At 36.0% G+C, this 24,214-nt stretch overlaps 1 protein-coding gene across 1 annotated transcript in view; it reads left to right on the top strand.

Annotated features, from left to right (window-relative positions):
* The first annotated feature begins 152 nt into the window (after positions 1–152).
* LOC131941429 (protein VAC14 homolog) overlaps positions 153–24,214 on the top strand; it is a 35,972-nt gene continuing 11,910 nt past the window's right edge. Inside the window, exons 1-13 of the mRNA XM_059300672.1 lie at positions 153–428; positions 2,064–2,211; positions 2,320–2,487; positions 2,651–2,713; positions 5,651–5,758; positions 5,908–6,017; positions 6,498–6,604; positions 9,059–9,197; positions 14,971–15,084; positions 17,980–18,109; positions 20,701–20,766; positions 21,048–21,250; positions 22,516–22,690. Of these exons, the coding sequence (XP_059156655.1) occupies positions 328–428; positions 2,064–2,211; positions 2,320–2,487; positions 2,651–2,713; positions 5,651–5,758; positions 5,908–6,017; positions 6,498–6,604; positions 9,059–9,197; positions 14,971–15,084; positions 17,980–18,109; positions 20,701–20,766; positions 21,048–21,250; positions 22,516–22,690 (1,632 nt within the window). The 5' untranslated portion in view covers positions 153–327. The remainder of the gene's footprint in view (positions 429–2,063; positions 2,212–2,319; positions 2,488–2,650; positions 2,714–5,650; positions 5,759–5,907; positions 6,018–6,497; positions 6,605–9,058; positions 9,198–14,970; positions 15,085–17,979; positions 18,110–20,700; positions 20,767–21,047; positions 21,251–22,515; positions 22,691–24,214) is intronic.

The following is a 24,214-nucleotide window of genomic DNA, read 5'->3' as shown; positions in this document are numbered from 1 at the left end:
TTCGTGGTATATTAAGCTTTATTCCTTATATTTTATACCTTTAAAATAGTAAGCAATTTTATATATTGTACATTATTTTGGAGTAATATTTCACTAAATGTAATAGACTCTCAAATTTTTAATTATTTTTTTCATTACTCCCCGCTAGACTTCTCACGTGATTTAGACAAAATGGCGGTTTACATCATTATAAATTAAAAATGAATAGGCCGAGAAGATAGTAGATATAGATCTAGATATCTAGATGTTAAGGAAATCATAACAGAAACTGCTAAGAGAAAATTGACTAATTATTCCGTTATTAGACATACTCTTTCGTTTGTAAACATGACTGACAAGGAACACGCCCCTCTAACAGCATCTTGTGTACGAGCTCTAGTAGATAAGCTATATGAAAAACGAAAAAGTGCTGCCTTAGAAATTGAAAGGTAGGGAAGGAGTAGAATCAAAATTCAGTTAAATACTAGAAATCTAAGTGTAAAAGACTGTGACGTAAGAGCAAAGTAATCTCACAATATAGTCAATATAGAACTAGCGTTAGAAATTCTTTTAATATGTCTGTTGATTTTCGTAAACATTATTATTTTATTATGTTACTGACTGTACTAAAAGTACTTAGATCTATACCTTATTTACTGGATAAAACTCCTTTTTAACGTATTTTATTCCCCGCTTCATTTTCACGTCCAGTTGAGCGTATTTTATTATAAACACAACAGAAACACACAAAAACGGTAGGAAAACTTTGGGCTTATTTCTTTATGAAGTTTTGTTTTAGTTTTGATAATTTACTTTTGTCAATACTTGAGAAAAATCCAAATTAGGAATATTGAACGATCTATGTTAGTGTGTCAGTTAATATTTTCATGGAAATGGGTGAAGTACAAAACTCACTATTGCAATATGAACTCTCAGTGAATCCTCGACCGTGTATGGATTTTTCTCCCGCTGACGAGCACACAGTATTTTATTGGAACTGTCCTAATGCCTTTTTAGGTTTTTTTACCATTTCTAATTAAAACTCATATTTTTTAAAAATTAAGTAGATCTAGCTCTAATCCTAGTGTTTTCCTAACGTTTTTATGTGTTTCGGTTGTGTTTATTATATAATACAATATATGCTCAACCGGAGGCGAATACCAATTTTATTTATCAGATTTAATCTGTAGCATAGAAAAGGATTTGTGAAAAAACACGTTTGTTTTTAAATGGCTACGATGTTTAGACTGATTTTCAGTGATATGTTGGATTAGTTTTTTAAGGAGTGTTTTTTATCGTTCACTGCCGTTCAGCAGAAATGTGTTGTCTGCTAGATTTATCCCCATTCAAATACATGGCGTGCAAAATGGGCAGGCTTAGTTAGCTTTTGTCTCAATCAAGTTATTTTATAAAGGTTTTATTTTACCCTGCATGATTTTTAAAACATGAATGACATTAGTTTAATAGAAAGCAAGTTATAATTTTTCTATAATTTAGAATATATTTTCAGTATGTTTAGAACAATATTAAATAAAGCAATTCACGTTTTTCTTACTTTTATTATGTTCTGCTAGATATTCTCAGCAATTTGCTCAAAAAATGTACAAATGGCAAGTTAGCATCAAACACTAATCGTCCATTGTTAAAACTATACCGGTATTGTTGAATAATACGCAAAAATAACTATTTTGAGTATAAATTTCTGAAATGGCCACGAAACATTGTTAAAAAAACAGAATCACCTTATCGCCGTTTTCGGCGGCCATCATTACCATGATGATGGTAAAAAAATGTAGGTCAAGCGACAACCCACCTAAGACATTGTTCCATTTATCATTATCAACAAAATCACCAAACGTCTGTTTTAGAAGATTATAAAAGGTGAAGATCAAATATGCATTTTTTTGCAGTAAAAAATCTTTTTTTCTGCCCTATTAAATGAGTAAACGTTTAGTAGCAGCAATAATTAGTATAAACACTTAAAAATGAATGGTACAACAAGTGGATAGGTCTGTGGGCAGAATTTTATCCAACAAATAACAAGGCCACCTAGTTTAATTTATGTTTTTTATTTTGCTTTCCAGAGTTGTCAAAGAGCTGTCTACTGCCAACCAGTTGGAGCAAATAAAAAAATTACTGAAAGTGCTGGAGGACTTTGCCACATCTCAGAACCCTAACACTCGCAAGGGTGGGCTTATTGGGCTAGCAGCTGTGGCCATAGGATTAGGAAAGGTCAGTTCATAAGGGCTAGCAACTGAAACAATAGAATTGATGGGTTCATTAGGCTTGTGTGTTAATGCATGGATGAAATCTCTGAATGCTATGACTTGTATTCCTCAGGACTCGTGTAATTACATAACCAATCTTGTCAGGCCAGTTGTTTTATGTTTTCATGATGGGGACAGCCGGGTTCAGTACTATGCCTGTGAAGCTCTCTACAACATAGTTAAAGTGGCCAGAGGAGCTGTGTTGCCCCACTTTAATGAAATTTTTGATGGCCTCAGCAAGGTGCTGTTTTTTAGTAACTTTATTCTTACATTTTAGCTCAGTTCATTTATTTTACTTTTAATTTTTATCTGTATTGTTTATAGCTAATGTCAACCGCATTAACCATTACTTTTTACATTATAGCTAATGTCAAATCCATAACAATTTACTTTTTCTGTTATAGCTGACGGCACATCCAGATCAAAATGTAAAAAACGGGGCTGAACTTCTTGATAGGCTAATAAAGGTTGAACTAGCACACACCTTTAGAGTCATCTTATCATGTCTCACACACCTTTACAGTCATCTTGTCATGTCTCACACACCTTTACAGTCATCTTATCATTTCCCACACACCTTTACAGTCATCTTATCATGTCTCACACACCTTTACAGTCATCTTATCATGTCCCACACACCTTTACAGTCATCTTATCATGTCTCACACACCTTTACAGTCATCTTATCATGTCTCACACACCTTTACAGTCATCTTATCATGTCTCACACACCTTTACAGTCATCTTATCATGTCTCACACACCTTTACAGTCATCTTATCATCATGTCCCACACACCTTTACAGTCATCTTATCATGTCTCACACACCTTTACAGTCATCTTATCATGTCTCACACACCTTTACAGTCATCTTATCATGTCTCACACACCTTTACAGTCATCTTATCATGTCTCACACACCTTTAGAGTCATCTTATCATGTCTCACACACCTTTACAGTCATCTTATCATGTCTCACACATCTTTACAGTCATCTTATCATCATGTCTCACACACCTTTACAGTCATCTTATCATGTCTCACACACCTTTACAGTCATCTTATCATCATGTCCCACACACCTTTACAGTCATCTTATCATGTCTCACACACCTTTACAGTCATCGTATCATGTCTCACACACCTTTAGAGTCATCTTATCATGTCTCACACACCTTTACAGTCATCTTATCATGTCTCACACACCTTTACAGTCATCTTATCATGTCTCACACACCTTTACAGTCATCTTATCATCATGTCTGACACACCTTTACAGTCATCTTATCATGTCCCACACACCTTTACAGTCATCTTATTATTTCTTACACACCTTTACAGTCATCTTATCATGTCTCACACACCTTTACAGTCATCTTATCATGTCTCACACACCTTTACAGTCATCTTATCATGTCCAGGGATGTGACTTTTCCGAATTTTAGCGGAAATCCGATTTTTCCGTTTCAGATGCGATTTTCCTCCGCTGATTTAATTTTTGCCGAATTTTTCCGCCGACTTTCAATTTTTGTCGATTTTTTACGAAGTTTTAAAAATTAGGAAAAAAAACGGAAATGTCTTCTACGGAAAGGGCCGACATGCTCGTTCCACTTATTCGTATTTAAATCGACAACTACTGTTCTTAGGTCAAACGGACACTCGAATATGCGCATTTATTTTCGATTGGTCGATTGCGCTTAGGTCTGACGGTGCTAGATCAAGATTAAATGTAGATTAAGATTCGGAATTTCGGCGGACTTTTTCAAAGCACAATTTGTTTTAGCCCTAATTTTCCGCTGATATTTTCAGTTAACTATTTATTAAAAACACGGGAAAAGGTAACCTAAAACAATTCAGTTATTTAAATGCAACTTACATCTCTTAAGCCTGGTAATCTAGCTATCGATATAGCCTAATTTATCTATCGGTATTTTAACCCACCTAAATCTACAGTTTCTCTCTGATTCTATTTTATTTCGCAATCTCAAATTAATATTGAAATCCTTGCAAAAGGTGACTATGAGGACAAGACTAACCCGCCCCACCTCGTAGCAACGGTGGCTCTTGTGACCTCACCTTGACCCCAAGTACGTGTTCAGTACTGCTTGTGGGGGGAAAAAATGACGTCACAGTCAATACGTATGCTTCGTTGGCCTACAGATTTAAAAAAAATACTAAACTCAACGTGACTATGACCGTGTCTTGATTGTGGAAGAAAAAATACGTACAGACTGTTTTTTTTTTTTTTTTTTAATAAGGGGTCTTCCATAAATAACGTCACACTCGTAAGATAGTGTAACGTCATATTTTTGTATTTTAAAAAATTAATGTTAGAAGCAACTGCATTTTAGCCGCTATTACGCGTTTTAGAAAACTGTTGTAAAACATTGTAATAGAAATTGAATAAAATACCCTATGTTGGTCGACCTCAGTCAATATTTTAGGAAAAAATTCAATTCGAGGGGGGGGGGGGGGGCATTTGTTGGCTGAGGTGTGACGTCATTATATGGGGTCTGGCTTTTGTAGGAGAGAGGGGAGGTAAATATCGTTAAAAAAACGTGGATGACCCCTAACAGTTTACAGCTATTCCAAAAAAAAAACAAATATCGATGTGGCTTGGCTATCAAAATGATTAACTTTGGTTCACACATCAGACCCTTTCTAATTTTAGCTAACCTGATCCATTTCATTTTTCCATCACATGAATCTAAAATGTTCATATTATAACTAATCTTAATCTAGGCTCTTTACAGTTGAAGACAAATATTTTTACCAATCCAATCTTTAAAAGAATATAAGGCATTAGGCCCCCTATTTAAAATTGAAAACAGGAGTACATCTACACTAGATTAGTGCAATTTAAATTAGCTTAATGGTAAAATAAAACTTAATTTGCTAGTTTTGTTACATTGTAATTTTTTTTAAAGTTGTTTATAAAGTAAACATTAAATTGCAATTAGACAAGACTTTCAATGTTATTTTAGAGTAACATAAACTTCTTGTATTTAAAATATTAACTTCATTAAACAATTAATTAGTACAGTAACAGTATGAAGCTGCGGTTTGAAGCTGCTTAACTGCGTTAAAAAGTAGATAAAACATATTGAGTTATTATCCGAAGAAAATTTCCTAATTTTTTTTCCTGGTCTGGTCACATCCCTGCATGTCTCACACACCTTTAGAGTCATCTTATCATGTCTCACACACCTTTAGAGTCATCGTATCATGTCTCACACACCTTTAGAGTCATCATGTCTCACACACCTTTACAGTCATCTTATCATGTCTCACACACCTTTAGAGTCATCTTATCATGTCTCACACACCTTTAGAGTCATCTTATCATGTCTTACACACCTTTAGTGTGGTCATGTTGTCATGACTCTGTTAAATTGCTTCTCCAGGATATCGTTACTGAAAGTTCTTCCTTTGATCTGGTTGCCTTCATTCCATTATTAAGAGAGAGGATTTATACCAGGAATACTTTTGCACGCCAGTTTGTGGTTTCATGGGTACAACTTGTCAATTTTTTTTTTTAATTTGTCAATTAAGTTTTTATTTTAGTCCTGATCAAAGTTGTATTCCATTTACTGTTTTAAAATGATTGTCTCAATCCATTTACCGTTTGAAAATGATTGTCTCTATCCATTTACCGTTTAAGATTGAAGTTCTTGATGCAGTGCCTGACATCAACATGCTTGCTCTGTTGCCAGAAATTTTGGATGGACTCTTTCAGATCCTTGGTGACAACAGTCATGAGATCCGCAAAATGTTAGTGACGCTATGATAGGTTTATTGACTATATTTTTTGTATGTTTTTGTGTTAGTGACTCTATGATAGGTTGATTGACTATATTTTTTATGCTTCTGGGAAGGTTTATTACTTCAGTGATATTGTTGGTGGAAAGATTTGTTTGACTACATTTTTATAATGACTACACTTTTGATAATGACTACACTTTTGATAATGTTGTCCTGTGTCACACTCTGCCACTTCCTGTGTCACACTTAGCCATGTCCTGTCTGACACTCTGCCTTGTCCTGTGTGACACTCTTGCCATGTCCTGTGTGACACTCTGCCTTGTCCTGTGTGACACTCTGCCTTGTCCTGTGTGACACTCTGCCTTGTCCTGTGTGACACTCTGCCTTGTCCTGTGTGACACTCTTGCCATGTCCTGTGTGACACTCTGCCTTGTCCTGTGTGACACTCTGCCATGTTAAAAAACTTTCTCTATCCAATCTATTCTCCAGGTGTCAAGGTGTATTGGCTGAATTTTTAGAAGGAATTCGTCGATGTAAGAATGGAGTTAACTTCACAGGAATGGCTAACATTTTGATAGTTCACAGCCAAAACTCTGGTAAAGTTTCCATTGCTTTGCACTGTTGTAGCTTTAGGATTTCATGTAAGACTCTTGGGAGATAGGTTGGGCATTTCACTGCAGATGTTTGAAGTTGCTACTAAATTTACTGATCTCTCAACTCTGAATGCTACAAACATGATACTTTAACAAGCCATAATCTATCCAAATTTATTCTAAACTAGCGTGCCCATCCCTGTTTGTTGCCGTGGGGTTAGAGGATAGTCCACTGCAAATTACACCAAGGCGTCGACAGACGCGTCTGATTCAGTTTTGTAAACGACTATTCATAGTCTATCACACTTTTTAAAACAAAGCAGGCGCTCACAGACTAGCACTGACCCCAAATAGCACCCCACAAGGCGCCGGAGGGCGCGGCTGATTCAATAAAATTAAAGATTATTGTTGCCTATTATGTTTTTAGTGTATAGCTTTTTTTATTTAAACAAATGTAGATGCCATGGTGCTAGTAGGGGAACCCAGGGCATTTCAGGTCACACAGTTGGGTGCAGTTGATTGTGCCTGTTGCAGTTTTACCACTGAATCTAGTAGAGCATCTTACCTATACAGGGCGCCCGATTAACAGATGCCAAGTGCTAGCATAGCCGCTCTGGAACTCTGGGCGCCAAACTGTCTATTGACAAAAATCGCACCCTCCGGGCACCGCCCATAAGAAGTTTTAATTTTTTTTGTCACAAAAATCTTCTATAAAGTATTCTCATCTACTCCCCAAAGTTTTATGGAACTCGGATGAACCGCATTCGCCTTTAATTTTTATATACCGTGTTTAGAGAAAAATCGCACGCTGGAATATTCTAATCAACTCCCCAAAGTTTCATGGCGATCGGATGAACTTGTGTCAAACTGCTTGCAACTTTTATTTTTATTTACTGTATTGCTTTTTATATATATAGATACGTAGTTAGGTAGAGAGTGAATATATTTCAGGAGCCAATATCACAATATTCGATTGACTGCTTCTCCTTTAAATTTTTCATTGACAAAATAACATCATGTTGATTTGTTGAAACTGACGACACTAACTTTCAACAAAATAACTTTAACATCATTCATAACACTAACCTATTTAGTACTAAATAGCTTAGCTTTGTGATCTTACATTTAATGCTGTATGACAGCTTAGTTTTTTGATCTTACATTTCATGCTGTATTGTAGCTTAGTTTTGTGATCTTACATTTAATGCTGAATGGTAGCTTAGTTTTGTGATCTTACATTTAATGCTGTATTGTAGCTTAGTTTTGTGATCTTACATTTAATGCTGAATGGTAGCTTAGTTTTGTGATCTTACATTTAATGCTGTATTGTAGCTTAGTTTTGTGATCTTACATTTAATGCTGAATGGTAGCTTAGTTTTGTGATCTTACATTTAATGCTGTATTGTAGCTTAGTTTTTTGATCTTACATTTAATGCTGAATGGTAGCTTAGTTTTGTGATCTTACATTTAATGCTGTATTGTAGCTTAGTTTTGTGATCTTACATTTAATGCTGTATGGTAGCTTAGTTTTGTGATCTTACATTTAATGCTGTATTGTAGCTTAGTTTTGTGATCTTACATTTAATGCTGAATGGTAGCTTAGTTTTGTGATCTTACATTTAATGCTGAATGGTAGCTTAGTTTTGTGATCTTACATTTAATGCCGTATTGTAGCTTAATTTTGTAATGTTACATTTAATGCTGTTTTGTAGCTTAGTATTGTGAATGTGATCTTACATTTAATGCTGTATTGTAGCTTAGTTTTGTGATCTTACATTTAATGCTGTATTGTAGCTTAGTTTTGTGATCTTACATTTAATGCTGTATGGTAGCTTAGTTTTGTGATCTTACATTTAATGCTGTATGGTAGCTTAGTTTTGTGATCTTACATTTAATGCTGTATTGTAGCTTAGTTTTGTGATCTTACATTTAATGCTGTATTGTAGCTTAGTTTTGTGATCTTACATTTAATGCTGTATCTTACATTTCAACCTATTCGCTGCATCCTGTTAAAAAGTATATCGCCTTACTACACTGACTAGAGAAGTGGTTCTTAACATTTTTGGTCATACCAAACCCTACCAAAAGCTGCTTTACCTCTGAATTCAGCAAGCATTGTGCTCTTGTATTTTCCATCTCCATCACGATATCAATGTGTGTTATCTCTCTCTGGTGTATTTTATACTATGTTTGAAGTTATATTTGAACTGGCATTGTCTGCACCGACTAAATCCTGTAGCAAATCATGAGTTGGGCATGTGTCGTGACCTACATAAAACCTCTGTGATGAACTCACCAAAACCCTCAGTCAAACCCAGATTAAGAACCATTGGACTACATCTATTACAGAGTAATGCCTTACAGCTGAAGGGATTTCTTATGACCTACATCTGTTTTAAGTCATCCACATCTCATAGGTTAATGTTCTAATGACTTGTACCTACTAAAATCTTTCAGATGACTTAATACAGTTTACAGCTTTGACATGGCTGAGAGAATTCATTGCTTTGTCTGGTCGAGCAATGCTGCCCCATGTGGCTGGGATTTTAAGCGCTGTCTTGCCGTGCCTCTCATATAGTGATGACACACGCAAAAAGTCAGTCCATTTTACTCATCATTAATGTCATCTGTACAATTTATTCTATTGCTCAATAAGGAGCTTTGTTCAAATTATCCTTTTGTTCATTAAGGTTTATTGTAGAAATTTTCCTATTGCTTAATAAGGTTTACACATTTGTTCTCCTAAATTAAAAAATTATGTTTCGTTCCTACACTCTGCTTTTCTTGAAGTTTGCTCCACTAAATCAAAAAAATATCGGTTTATAAAAGTAATAATAATTTGAATTTAAAAAGAGCGGGGAAAAAGAAATTATTTCCCTTTGTCATTTGTATCTGTTTCAATGTTTACTAAACTTGTTGAAGTGTTGATATTGTGGGAAATTTCAGCTAACGACGTGGCAAGTGCTTTAACAATGAACACGTTATTTTATAATTATTCTGAGAAATTTTCTTTTATAGAACCGAAACAAATATATGAGATATGTTGTCATTTTATTAATAAGCCATTTTTATTTATTTGTGTATATCTACATTAAGGTATTTATGGGACTCTTAACATATGGTTGCCATGGAAATGGCGGCCGTCTTGAAAAACTACCTTTTGTGGAGATCCCGCGGTTGAAAAACTAACATGTTGATCTTTATTATTATCCTTCTTTAACTAACTCTAATAGAGTCAGCTAGCTAGCTTTTTGTAACAAAAAACACTTGGGAATTTTTATTATTTTTTTCAAAATTTTGTATGGTGTGTTTAATATTTTTTCACCATACCAAATTTTGTAAATTTGAATAAAATATTTCTAGATATTCACGAATAAATAAGTAAAGCTTATTAGTTAAGAAGTTGGGTTTTTTTTTTTTGGAGCCTACCCCCTTGGGGCATAGGTGGGTGATGAATACCAAATTAGCCTCACTGGTTATTTGTAAACCTAATGCTATTGTTAGCATATAGTTATAACTCAAAGAGTTAAGTCTAAAAAAAATTAAAATGGCTGAAAATTGCCTGCCGTTGCCATGGTGATAGTGGACATCTTGGAATTTTTTTACCATTTTAACATAGTTTGGTTATGTTGCTGATATTATTAGAACAAGCTATGTCTTTGGAAGCTTTGTGGGAACAGTTTTGTTTTTGATATTTTATGCCGTGGCGGATGACTTAAAGTAGGCCTATGCAAATCACTACCGAAGGGATCTGATTGGGTTGTACATGTACTACTAAAATGAGCTAAGAAACAATATTTTGCATAATTAGATAACTTAAAATGGATTTTTTACATTAAGAAATTAATGCTGTAAATGATAAATGTAAAAAAAGTTCTAATTTTTAACTTTCATATGAAAAAAACCACATAATTATGACACTTTAGAGTTGTGAAAAATGCAGATTTCAATTTTTTTTCAAGAATAAAAATTGTTTGTTTTTACTCCAAAGCATTTAATATCAGTTTAGTGAAATCTATTTAAATATGTAAAAGATGTTTTATTTTACTGTAGATATAAAAGGTTTTGTTGTGTTTTTTTTTTTGCTTAATATGATCATCTGTCATGGAGAATCTATATTAACTTTAGACACTCACATGTTATAAGACATGACTTATCATAAAAAAAAGATGGTTCAGTACACATTGGACAGTAAAGTTTTTAAATTTAGCTTTACTTTTAACTTTGAGTTATTCGTTTTTAATCAAAGCTTATTGATAATGTAATTATTTCAAAATTAAATCTTTTCCTTATGAAATCAGATTATAACCATCACACTGCCTTTAGTGTCAAGGGCTAATTCTAACAATCATTGAATTACAGTATGGGAAATAATCACTCTTAATATAAATATGTGCAAGTTTATACATTTATTGTAATTGTCAAATTTGACATAATGGAATATTAATTAATATATATCTAAATATTCTAAATCTATATTCAGAAGAAAGAACTTAATAACGCTGTAAACAGCTGTGGTTCAAGCGGGAGCCATTTTACTTTTTTTTCTGGATGACCTACTTTTATTATATAATATAATATATTTATATAATATTAATATAATATATTTTATTATATTATTATATTCATCTAATTAAGAAACTTGATTGGCTGAGCACACATTTGATGTGATTGACATGTTTTAAGAGTAGTACAATCTGGCATATTTTCTTTTTAACTTTATATTTGGCAATCGCACACAGATCACTCACAAGTTCATTGTTTTTCTGTGTGCTCATTGTTCTTTGTGATCAATTTTTTCTCTTTGCCCAGTTTTCTGTGTGCACACATTTATCTTTGTGATCAATTTTTTCTCTTTGCCCAGTTTTCTGTGTGCACACATTTATCTTTGTGATCAATTTTTTCTCTTTGCCCAGTTTTCTGTGTGCACACATTTATCTTTGTGATCAATTTTTTCTCTTTGCCCAGTTTTCTGTGTGCACACATTTATCTTTGTGATCAATTTTTTCTCTTTGCCCAGTTTTCTGTGTGCTCATTGTTCTTTGTGATCAATTTTTTCTCTTTGCCCAGTTTTCTGTGTGCACACATTTATCTTTGTGATCAATTTTTTCTCTTTGCCCAGTTTTCTGTGTGCACACATTTATCTTTGTGATCAATTTTTTCTCTTTGGCCAGTTTTCTGTGTGCACACATTTATCTTTGCACATCCTTCTGGTCACCCAACAATGGATATGTGATGAGGACGGGAACACTATCTTAATTCCAACACCACTAAATAAACACTTGAACAAGTTTGAGTGGCGACGTATGTTTTGCTACAATGCTTTTTGTTTGCTTTTTGAAAGTCATGATGGTTTAGAACAGATGTTGCTTTGTTGTACATCCTCCAGGAACAGCTTGTACTGTTTGAATCAATATTTGTCTGCCAGTGCACCCAATTTCTTCAAAAATGTGTATATGCTAAGTTCATTAAAAATATTGAGTTTAAGTCGTAACTATTCCATTTGACATAATGGAATATTAATTAAGACAAGCAAATTACAGTATGGGAAATAATCACTCTTAATATAAATATGTACAAGTTTATACATTTATTGTAATTGTCAAATTAAACCAGATCAATAATTACTTTAGTATTTAATATAGTAGCTCATTACTATTCATTTTTGCAAAAAAATATTGTCTACAATCAGAATTAAATATATTTATCATACATGCTAAAACATTACAACATAAAGAACGTTTGTGAAAGCGGATATTGTATAAAAGCACTCTTTAAATTATATGGAAAACCAAACCTAATAGGTGCAACACTCTGAATAATAGCCCACAGTACATTTAATATTTACTAAATTATTGGTCTTGAAGCTTTCAAATCCTTACATTTTTTAATTAGCTACTGCTTTTCGTGTTCCTTAAAGATTATTTTTTTAACATAATGATAAGGTATAGGTTAGATCACTACATTGCTCACACACTACTTTACACACAACTGCATAAACAGGTTTCATAGAGCATTACCTCATTCAAAAGCTATGATTCTGATTGTAAAATAAACAACTTGAAGTTTGGTTATTCATCTTTTGAAGGCAGTTTTACTCTAGTCTTATCCACAGTGTTTTTCTATTGTTTTAACTAAAATTTACCAGATGTATTTAAGTAAATAATCCTTAAGTACATCTATCTGTGCTGATCCTCATACAAACGTTCTTGAAGTTATGTGAGCATGTGTTTATTTTCTGCACATTTATTCAGCTTCCCCCCTCCTCCCCCCCCCCCCCATTATAAAGTTGCATAGAGTTTTTGACACAATATATCTAAAATAAAAATATGTGCACCTGTACAGGATTCCTTTGGAAAATGTTGTATATCAGCAACTGAGGTGTTCTTTCAAATTCTAAGAGATTTCCATCTACCAGAAGTGGTACTTACCCTACTTCTGGTTCTTCAAAAGTGAATTAATTTTTTTTTAATTCATCAATGTTTCTTTTATCAAGTACTAATTTTCCACTCAGCATTACGCACATTGTTTGCATTCATTTGGTGTGCAATACATGTTCTAACTTCATTTTATCTATTATACTACTAAAACTTAAGTTTGTTTACAAGTTTGTGTATTTATTTGTTGTTTGTTGTTTTTTTTTTGTTTTTTGGTTACAGGAGAGAATCTGCACAATGTGTAGAGCTGTAAAATAAGTATTTATATAAAGAATAATGTTCTTTTTTTAGATACTGTTAATCACAAATTTATTCAGAGAAGTTAATTAATTTACTGGTATATTCATTGGTAAAAACACCACTTTAATTCAAGTTCAAAACAATTACTTTATTTATAGTGACATCAAATGATTCATTTACTTTTTTTACAACAAGCATGGCAGCTTCCATGGAAGATAATGTTGCCCATTCAAAAGTTTAATGCATCATAAAGCTAAATTTTATGTCTGCCATAATCTGTTTGCTAATTTTATTAGGTTCCAACACTATTATCAATTTTCATTAGGATACACTGAGCAGTTCTTCTAATTTGGCTAGATCTAGATCTATACAATAAATTTATCTTGCCGAGATCTAGAGATTCTAGAAATCTTTGCATTTTAACACCACCCAGCTAAGTATCGGGTTGTGGTAATATGCGAGACAAAAGGTCACATGACTGACCGTTTTTGCGCCCTTCTCGCATTTTCCCGCCTCGCCATTTCGCTTTTCGAGTCTCGCAATTTCCCAACACCCGATCTACCAATAGGCCAGACCTAAATTAATTAGTTAGATACAAAAAACACAATAAATTAGTTGAGTTTTTTTTATTTAACTATTTTAGTCCTTAAATATTTGATATAAATCTTTGCTTTTTAGCTTCAAGGATCATCTAAATTTGAGAATACAAGAATTTATCCAGATCTAGAGTTACGGAAAATCTAGACTAATGCCAGTCATAGATTCTAAATCTAGATCTAGAATCTATGCCAAAATGAGTTTCTATAATAAACTGTCAGGCCTTAATTACTTTATATAAAGCTTTGTTTATTTAGCTAAGGAAAAGGCTAATTTGGGATATGATTTAATTTAATTTCAAATGATGGGCCTATTCGTGTAATTCAAGTTTCTTACGCGAAGACTCTCTAAGTAAACTATCCCACTTATTTTGCACCTAGTTGGAAGTGCCTAAATAGCTGAGTTGATAGCGTAATAGTTACCATGCATATGGTACGGGTTCGAGACACATCATGTCAATGTTATATTTTTTGTTCTATTTTTTTTTTAGATATGAATGATAAAGTTGCCTATCAGGACTTGACAGAACACTGGGCAGGTGAAGTAGAGTTCACCTGTTTCTGTGTTCTCAGCATATGAGGGGATAGTGTGGTCAGACCCATGCTCAACTAGGTGTTTTTAAAAGACAATAAAATGTTGCCAAGGTGTGGGGTCTGACTTTATGTGAAGATGTATACGGGGGGAAGGGAAGGGGAAAGATAAAAGTCGTAAACTAAACACAACGTCATTTATGGATGACCCTCGAAACAGACAGTTATTCAGGAATAACGGGTAGTCTAGTTCTAATTAAAATTTTAAAATATTAAATAATTACTAAAAACATTTTTTTAGCTTGTCTACTTTGTTAACTGTCTACTTTGTTAACTGTCTTCTTTGTTAACTTGGCTATTTTGTTAACTTGGCTACTTTGTTAACTTGGCTATTTTGTTAACTTGGCTACTTTGTTAACTTGGCTACTTTGTTAACTTGGCTACTTTGTTAACTTGGCTACTTTGTTAACTTGGCTATTTTGTTAATTTGGCTACTTTGTTAACTTGGCTACTTTGTTAACTTTGCTACTTTGTTATATTGTATCTTACTTTTTTGCTGGTGTAGAGTACGGGAAGCAGCAGAAAATTTGAATCAAGCTTTAAGAAAACTTGTGGAAGCTCAAGATGACCAGCCAACCCCAACAATTGACCAGCCTGAAGATAAACAAATGCCAAGCAGGTAGAGAATCATTTGAAGTCTTCTCTAGGCAGGTCATGTAGAATCATTTGAAGTCTTCTCTAGGCAGGTCATGTAGAACATTAGCCTATTAGTAAGTCAAGTTTACTTTACAAACCTGACAGTCTATAGGGCAAGTGAAGTAGAGTTCACTTGTTTCTGTGACCTCAGCATATGAAGAGTGTGGTCAGCACTAAGCCCAGCTGCCTTTACTTTCCCTAACGTGAGTTAGGTACCCATCAGAGTTGGGTGGACTCAGGGACGGTCGACTGACTTGAACCCGGATTCGAACTCGAAACTTACGGGTCAGCAGTCCAGCTCACTACTGCTAGACCACTCCGTCACCAGGCCTATTAGTGCTTTGGTTAAAAAAAATATGTTTGTGGTACGAATTCCCATCCAGCTGAGAATCTGGCTTTGATTTTTAAAAATATTTTTGTCGCTTGAATTCCCATCGTGAGGATCTGGTTTTGATGCTCAAAGAAAATGAAAATCTGGGTTGGGGGCCTTTTTTAAAATTTCCTGTGCCTCTTGAATACAACCAGTCCAGTCCTGAATGTAAACCTTACAAGTTTCTTTTAACTTCCTTTCTTCTGAGCTTGCAGCAAAGCACAACAGGCCATCTTGTCATACCTAGAACCCTTGCTGGCTTATGAAATCCTGTTGTGTATTCACTGGCTAATACATATTAATACTAGTGCTAAACACTTTTTGCTGTGCTGTTGTACTGGTACTTAATTAATTAGAAATTGGCTGATATGTGGAGTGCTTATTAAGTTTAAACAGTAATGCTTATTTTAGAATACTTGATGGAATGTTCAAAATCTATAAAATTAGAGGGAATTAGAACTGCAGAGGTTCCCTTAATAGTATAACTCAAAATTTATATTACATTGACTTTAAAAATTAATTTCTATAATTTAATTATGTTAGATATCTTAATTTATAACACAAATTTTACTCAAATAAACGCTATACTTCATCATTGTATGTTTGTGTTTAAAATATAAAATTATTTGAAAAAACATTTGAAAAAGTTACCTCCCTTGTAAATTGACCGAATGATGTAGTCTTTGTTTACTTTCTTTTCACAAACAGTTGTTATGCTTATATAAGAAAATACGGCATCTGGACATATTTAACTACCATAATGGTTTTTTCCGACAGGAATAAAGTTTTCTTGTTACCCTCTGGGGTCGGTCTAGGACCTCACTAAATATCAGGGGGATCGTTCGGCAATTTTTTTATACATAGCTGATGTAAGGAAAATGTCACTTGTGGTCACTTTTAGTCCTCGCCTTTTGGTCAGAGGCTGACCAATAGATTATCCATAAGGCCGATTTATTTACTCAGCTCTATGCAAAAAATGAGCTAGAGGTACAGAGCCAAAGTTCCGAAACATTATTTTGAAAATAGCCTTTTTTTTTGGTCACCAAATTAACGTTTATGTAGGGAAAATTTGGACCGGTCAGTTCTTCCGGAGTTCTCCCGAACGTATCATATATTTTTTTGCCACCCACGAGGGTTGGTCTACAACCTCAGGAGTTTTGAAGCGGTTCTTACGTGGGGAAATTTTGTCAGATATACAGCTCATATAAGGCTCCAGTCAGTCGAGGTCAGTTTTGACCCCCTCATCATGGACTTTTCAGCCAACTGGCACCGGGCCCCCTGTTCTTTTGCCCCAAGGCAGGATCCTGCAAAGTTTGAATCGCCTGCAGCGCCGGGAAGTGCCAGATCGGGCACTCGACCACTTTGCTTTATATATATATAGATTACTGTAACTAAGAATATGTCCATACTTTTTTAAACTACACAATGTTATATAATAGTTTCGCTGTCTGTCTATAAATCTATCTATGTATCTGACAAGAACGCTCTAGAGAAAACACAAGCAAATTAAAAACTTTCACAGTAAAGCGGAAGCGAAATATGACGTTATAGAGTAGAAAATAATATCAAGCCGGAGAGTGCACACAGTAATATGACGTCATTGATTCTCGAGTAAACATTGAATAAAAAGGCAATTTTGTCTAATCTAAGTGGTTTGCGTGAAGAGTTTCTTTCATACAATTCTTCGGGTAGGGGCGAAGCCCCACCCCCGCGTAAGAACGTCTGAGCCCCCCCCCCCCCCCCACCCCCCTCCCCAACTCAAAAGAAATTTCTTCATCGATACTCTATAATAAAATTACCGCCTAATTAATGTGTCTAATCTAAAAAGTGGTTTTCTTGCAATTTCTTTAATGCAATTCTTCGGGTAGTGGCTAAGCGCGACACCAGTGTTTCTTTCAGACTTTTTCCTCCCCGGATGGGGGAACTTTTTCTAATCTAAAAAGTGTTTAGCGTGCAGTTTTTTTTCAAGCATCTCTTCCGGTAGAGGCGAAGCCCCGCCCAGATTCTTCCTTTAGTTTGTATGATCTACAAATGCGACCATTGTTTCTTTCAGACTTTTTCCTCCCCGGAGAGGGGTGGGGGTACTTGAAATTTTCGGGGGCGGGGGTAGAATTTTCTGGGAGGGGGCGGACACTGGAAAAAGTATATAATTATATTTCGTTGAATGGGACGGTAGACATGTCTTGGAGTGTGTGTGGGGGGGGGGGGAAGGGGGGCGAAGGCCCCTCCTCCCAAGTAGAGTTGCCTGAAAGAAACTCTGAATGCGACTTTTGTCATGAATGAGATTAGGTGCATGGTTTAGGGATATGCCTATGATTATATGTTGTATAAATTAAAGTACCAAGAAAATAGACAGCACTATCAACCTAGCGCCCGTTGTATCCTTCCTCAACGGGCCATTTTTCTCGTAAATGAATATTTTTAGAAAAGTATTTCATTTCCTTCGTTTTTTTTGTACATACAAAATTGCTTGTCATTCTAATAGTTTTGTATACATTTCTTTATCAGTACAACAGTTCAACTGGAGATTCTTTCAGTTATTAAAGTTTTACAAAGACTTTTGGGGCACGAAACAATCCAAGCTAGAGTTGCTGCCCTTAAATGGTTTCATCTTTTACTAGTGAAAACTCCAAATAAGGTAAATCAGTATTTAAATATAGGAACACCATTTAATGTTGTATGTCAAGTAAGTGTAATATCTAACAATTCAATATTGTTTTAACTAAGTTTAAGACTTGAATTATTGTTTGACTTTAAGATCTGAATAGTTTGTTTATCCTGTGCCTTTCCTCATGGTTTTAAAAGTATTCCATGGATCGAATCCACTCATATACACCTTCATAGAAATCCAGTGGATACCATATACACAATAAGGATAGTTGTCAGATGCTATCTGTTTTTTGTCATTGAACTTTGAGTGGTATAGGCAGTCGTGGGTCAGCACAGTCTGAAAGAAAATCTCAAGCCTACCAACAAAGTCCTGAGTTCAAACCACTGGGCAGATGAGACTCTGGAGGAAAATCTCAAGCCTACCAACAAAGTCCTGAGTTCAAACCACTGGGCAGATGAGACTCTGGAGGAAAATCTCAAGCCTACCAACAAAGTCCTGAGTTCAAACCACTGGGCAGATGAGACTCTGGAGGAAAATCTCAAGCCTACCAACAAAGTCCTGAGTTCAAACCACTGGGCAGATGAGACTCTGGAGGAAAATCTCAAGCCTACCAACAAAGTCCTGAGTTCAAACCACTGGGCAGATGAGACTCTGGAGGAAAATCTCAAGCCCACCAACAAAGTCCTGAGTTCAAACCACTGGGCAGATGAGACTCCATAGCTGGGGACAACAACTCATACAGCAGATAAAAATTTGAAAGTAACTCTAAGGATGCAAGTTGTGGATCAGCACAAATTCTTTCAACATGTTTTGCTGGAGGAATGTTGCATCTTAGTTTACAATCCAGCATTAGTTACTGACCTTTTGTTCCTGATTTCTTTTTTATTATGATGTACTTACACCTAATTTTCTAGTCTACACCCAATTATCTAGTCTACACCTACTTTTCTAGTCTACACCTACTTTTCTAGTCTACACCTATATTTCTAGTCTACACCCAATTTTCTAGTCTACACCTAATTTTCTAGTCTACACCCAATTATCTAGTCTACACCTACTTTTCTAGTCTACACCTACTTTTCTAGTCTACACCTATATTTCTAGTCTACACCCAATTTTCTAGTCTACACCTAATTTTCTAGTCTACACCCAATTATCTAGTCTACACCTACTTTTCTAGTCTACACCTACTTTTCTAGTCTACACCTACTTTTCTAGTCTACACCTAATTTTCTAGTCTACACCTAATTTTCTAGTCTACACCTACTTTTCTAGTCTACACCTACTTTTCTAGTCTACACCTACTTTTCTAGTCTACACCTAATTTTCTAGTCTACACCTACTTTTCTAGTCTACACCTATATTTCTAGTCTACACCTATATTTCTAGTCTACATCTAATTTTCTAGTCCTCATCTAATTTTCTACTCTACACCAAATGTTCACACCGTAACCTTGTAATCATTTCCCCTGCCTAATGGAAACTCATGAGACTGGGTGGGAGGGGAGGCAAATGGAAAACTATACACCAAGGACTTTTCAGTCAACAAATGTTTTTTTAAAGCCCTGATAGGCCTCTTACAACCTTGTTTTTTTTTCTTGGCGGCCCATGAGGAATTATCTAAAAATGTGAAAGTAAATGTCCTTTTTTTACTTTTCTTTTCTCTCACTTTGAGTTTCCACTCCATCACTTTACGTAATTGTTTACATATGTTAAAGAACAATGCTAATGTTTACATATGTTAAGGAACAATGCTAATGCTGTTTACATATGTTAAAGAACAATGCTAATGTTTACATATGTTAAGGAACAATGCTAATGCTGTTTACATATGTTAAGGAACAATGCTAATGTTTACATATGTTAAGGAACAATGCTAATGCTGTTTACATATGTTAAGGAACAATGCTAATGTTTACATATGTTAAGGAACAATGCTAATGCTGTTTACATATGTTAAGGAACAATGCTAATGTTTACATATGTTAAGGAACAATGCTAATGCTGTTTACATATGTTAAGGAATAATGATAATGCTGTTTACATATGTTAAAGAACAATGCTAATGTTTACATATGTTAAGGAACAATGCTAATGCTGTTTTGTATCTACATGAGGTATATGTCAACATAGGTTTAGTCAAAATTATTTGTCTAAACCAGCCATTTTAAACACAAAATGGTAAATTACACTAGTGATATAAACTCAAGGATAAATGAGTTTAAGATCAATTATATTCTAGATTTATGTTAAATCAAAGTCTAAACTAGGTTGAACATAAATTGTATTTAAGACCTTAGTCATGTTTAAGATCTAAATTATTTAATATTTTAGCCGTGTTTAAGATCTGAATTATTTAAATTAAGATCTTAGTCATGTTTAATATCTAAAGTATTTAAGATCTTTGTCATGTTTAAGATCTAAATTATTTTAATTAAGATCTAGTCATGTTTAATATCTAAATTATTTAAGATCTTTGTCATTTTTAAGATATAAATTATTTAAATTAAGATCTTAGCCATGTTTAAGATCTTAGTCATGTTTAATATCTAAATTATTGTCTTAATGGGTTGGAAGATCCCAGGCAATTTCAACAATTAAAAAAAAACATTTTTCAGACCTTTCGCTACATTGAGGAGTTCTTTAGTCTGCTTATGACAACACTGGCTGATCCTTCAGATGATGTAAGGTCAAAGTTCAAATTCTAAACTTTTAACCAATTCAATTTTTTTCATGAAAATTATCCTAACCCTATCCTAGTTGTTTACATTCAGCTACTCCATTGTCCTTACCCTTTAATCCACTTACCTGCAGATAGATAGCTTTGACCAAAACCACATTATCCACTCACCTGTTGTAGTTCTGCACACTAAAAGAAATCACATGAAGAAGCTTTTGGGAGGTGTATTGTTAATGAAGCTGAACCCAACTCAAATGACAGATGAATCCATGTACACTATTGCAGGTTGTTTTGCTTGATCTTGAAGTACTGTCAGAAATTTCTTCTAACCCTTCTGGCTTTGGTGACCTGCCCAATGTCACATGTCTTTCAAGGCCAGCTAATGACCTCAAGTTGAACCCTTATTTCACTAAATTAATGAATGGACTGATTGATTGGTTTAAAAAGGACAAGCAACTTCTTGAAGATAGAGGAGCTTTTATAATCAGGTACGTCAGTGCTTACATAATCAGGTACGTCAGTGCTTACATAATCAGGTAAGTCAGTGCTTACATAATCAGGTAAGTCAGTGCTTACATAATCAGGTAAGTCAGTGCTTACATAATCAGGTAAGTCAGTGCTTACATAATCAGGTAAGTCAGTGCTTACATAATCAGGTAAGTCAGTGCTTACATAATCAGGTACGTCAGTGCTTACATAATCAGGTAAGTCAGTGCTTACATAATCAGGTGAGTCAGTGCTTACATATAGTAAACCATTTAATGATTTATGCATAGCTACAAACTGGCCAAAACCAAGTGAATAGTAATTGATAGGTAAGTAATTATAATTTTTTAAATTTTGTCAAACATTTTAAATTAATAGATGCCTTTTTTACTTTCTCGAATACAGAGTATAAAGGAAGTATTGTGCACAAAAATCACATGAAATTTTGACAGTTTTCACCAGTTTACTTCTAAGTATTTAATCGTATAGGGCACTTTAATCAGGCAAAAATTCAAAATCCAGATTTATAAAAATTTTGGCGTTTTACATGTAATCAAGTCGAAAAAACTGGGCTTTGCAATTGCCATTCTGTCTATGTATGTGTGTCTGTGAACACAATAACTTGAGCACTGTTACAGCTAGGTTGATGAAATTTCATATATAAGTATTATATAAAATTTGTAGTTCTGTATCAACTTCTCAGAGTTTTCCGCCAACCGGAAGTGGAACTTATTCTACTTTCAATTTTTCAAAAGCCTATAATTTAACTACTGTTTCAGATAGATAAATGAAATTTCACATGTAAGTAAAAGATCAAATTGTCTGCCTTCTTAAAAATTTTGAGTAATTTCCGTTGACTGGAAATAGTAATTTACACTATTTCTGAATGCTCAAAAATGCATATGAATTTATAAAGCACTATTATTCCGCACTATTTACACATATTGTTTACCTTTCACTTGGTGCGCAATTCTTTTTTCTACGAGATTCTATTCTATTTTTAAAAGTTTAAGTAATTAAAAATAGATTAAATATCATGTCTATACCCTGAGTTGCCATCCCCCATATCCCCCATAGTGTTGTATAAGAATATTTGAGAAAGTTTAGGGGAGAACACTGCTGCTTTTTTTTTTTAATATGTCTATGTTTTCTGTATCTGTGTATATGTTAATGTTTGTATTGTATGTGTATATGTCAAGTCAGCCTTAGCCAGTATGTTGGTATAATACATGTATATGTGAGGTAAGCCCGTATGTTTATCCATTAGACAGCTATCCGTGTACCTGAGTGCTGAAGCCATCTTCCGTAGCCTGGCCCAAGTCTTGCTGCTGGAGGAAGACCTGAGCTTTGCTTGTGCCATGGTACAAAGCTTGAACAGCATTTTGTTGACATCCACAGAGATTTATGACTTGAGGACACAGCTAAAGGAGCTTAACACTGAGGTCAGGGCTAGGGTCAAGGACTCTGATCAGGGGCTGTGGTCAGGGTTAGGGGCTGTGGTCAGGGGCTGTGGTCAGGGTTAGGGGCTGTGGTCAGGGTTAGGGGCTAGGGTCAGGGGATAGGGTTAAGGGCTGTGGTCAGGGTTAGGGGCTGTGGTCAGGGTTAGGGGCTAGGGTCAGGGGCTAGGGTTAGGGGCTAGGGTCAGGGGATAGGGTTAGGGTCAGGGGATAGGGTTAGGGGCTGTGGTCAGGGACTAGGGTCAGGGGATAGGGTTAAGGGCTGTGGTCAGGGTTAGGGGCTGTGGTCAGGGTTACGGGCTGTGGTCAGGGGATAGTGTCAGGGGCTAGGGTTAAGGGCTGTGGTCAGGGTTAGGGGCTGTGGTCAGGGGCTAGGGTCAGGGGATAGGGTTAGGGGCTGTGGTCAGGGGCTGTGGTCAGGGTTAGGGGCTGTGGTCAGGGTTACGGGCTGTGGTCAGGGGCTAGGGTCAGGGGCTAGGGTCAGGGGCTGTGATCAGGATTAGGGGCTATGGGCAGTGGCTGTGGTCAGGGGCTGTGGTCAGGGTTAGGGGCTGTGGGCAGGGTTAGGGGCTGTGGTCAGGGTTAGGGGCTGTGATCAGGGTTAGGGGCTGTGGTCAGTGGCTGTGGTTAGGGTTAGGGGCTGTTGTCAGGGGCTGTGGTCAGGGTTAGGGGCTGTGGTTAGGGTTAGGGGCTGTGGTCAGTGGCTGTGGTTAGGGTTAGGGGCTGTGGTCAGGGTTAGGGGCTGTGATCAGGGTTAGGGGCTGTGGTCAGTGGCTGTGGTTAGGGTTAGGGGCTGTGGTCAGGGGCTGTGGTTAGGGTTAGGGGCTGTGGTCAGGGTTAGGGGCTATGGGCAGGGTTAGGGGCTGTGGTCAGGGTTAGGGGCTGTGATCAGGGTTAGGGGCTGTGGTCAGTGGCTGTGATCAGGGTTAGGGGCTGTGGTCAGTGGCTGTGGTTAGGGTTAGGGGCTGTGGTCAGGGGCTGTGGTTAGGGTTAGGGGCTGTGGTCAGGGTTAGGGGCTGTGGTCAGGGTTAGGGGCTGTGATCAGGGTTAGGGGCTATGGGCAGTGGCTGTGGTCAGGGGCTGTGGTCAGGGTTAGGGGCTGTGGGCAGGGTTAGGGGCTGTGGTCAGGGGCTGTGGTCAGGGTTAGGGGCTGTGATCAGGGTTAGGGGCTGTGGTCAGTGGCTGTGGTTAGGGTTAGGGGCTGTGGTCAGTGGCTGTGGTTAGGGTTAGGGGCTGTGGTCAGGGTTAGGGGCTGTGGTCAGGGTTAGGGGCTGTGGTTAGGGTTAGGGGCTGTGGTCAGTGTCTGTGGTTAGGGTTAGGGGCTGTGGTTAGGGTTAGGGGCTGTGGTCAGTGGCTGTGGTTAGGGTTAGGGGCTGTGGTCAGTGGCTGTGGTTAGGGTTAGGGGCTCGGGTCAGGGGCTGCAGTCAGGGTTAGGGGTTGAAGTAAAAACATGAAAAAGTTATGTCTTTTCCCACAGCAGAGTGATCAAATGAACAGGCACATACATAC

Source organism: Physella acuta, unplaced genomic scaffold, assembly GCF_028476545.2.
Source record: "Physella acuta isolate Inbredline_101_S28 unplaced genomic scaffold, ASM2847654v3 ptg000362l, whole genome shotgun sequence".
Classification (NCBI taxonomy): Eukaryota; Metazoa; Mollusca; class Gastropoda; family Physidae; genus Physella; species Physella acuta.
The sequence above is the reverse complement of the archived record's forward strand: the minus strand, read 5'-3'. Positions and strand labels throughout refer to the sequence as shown.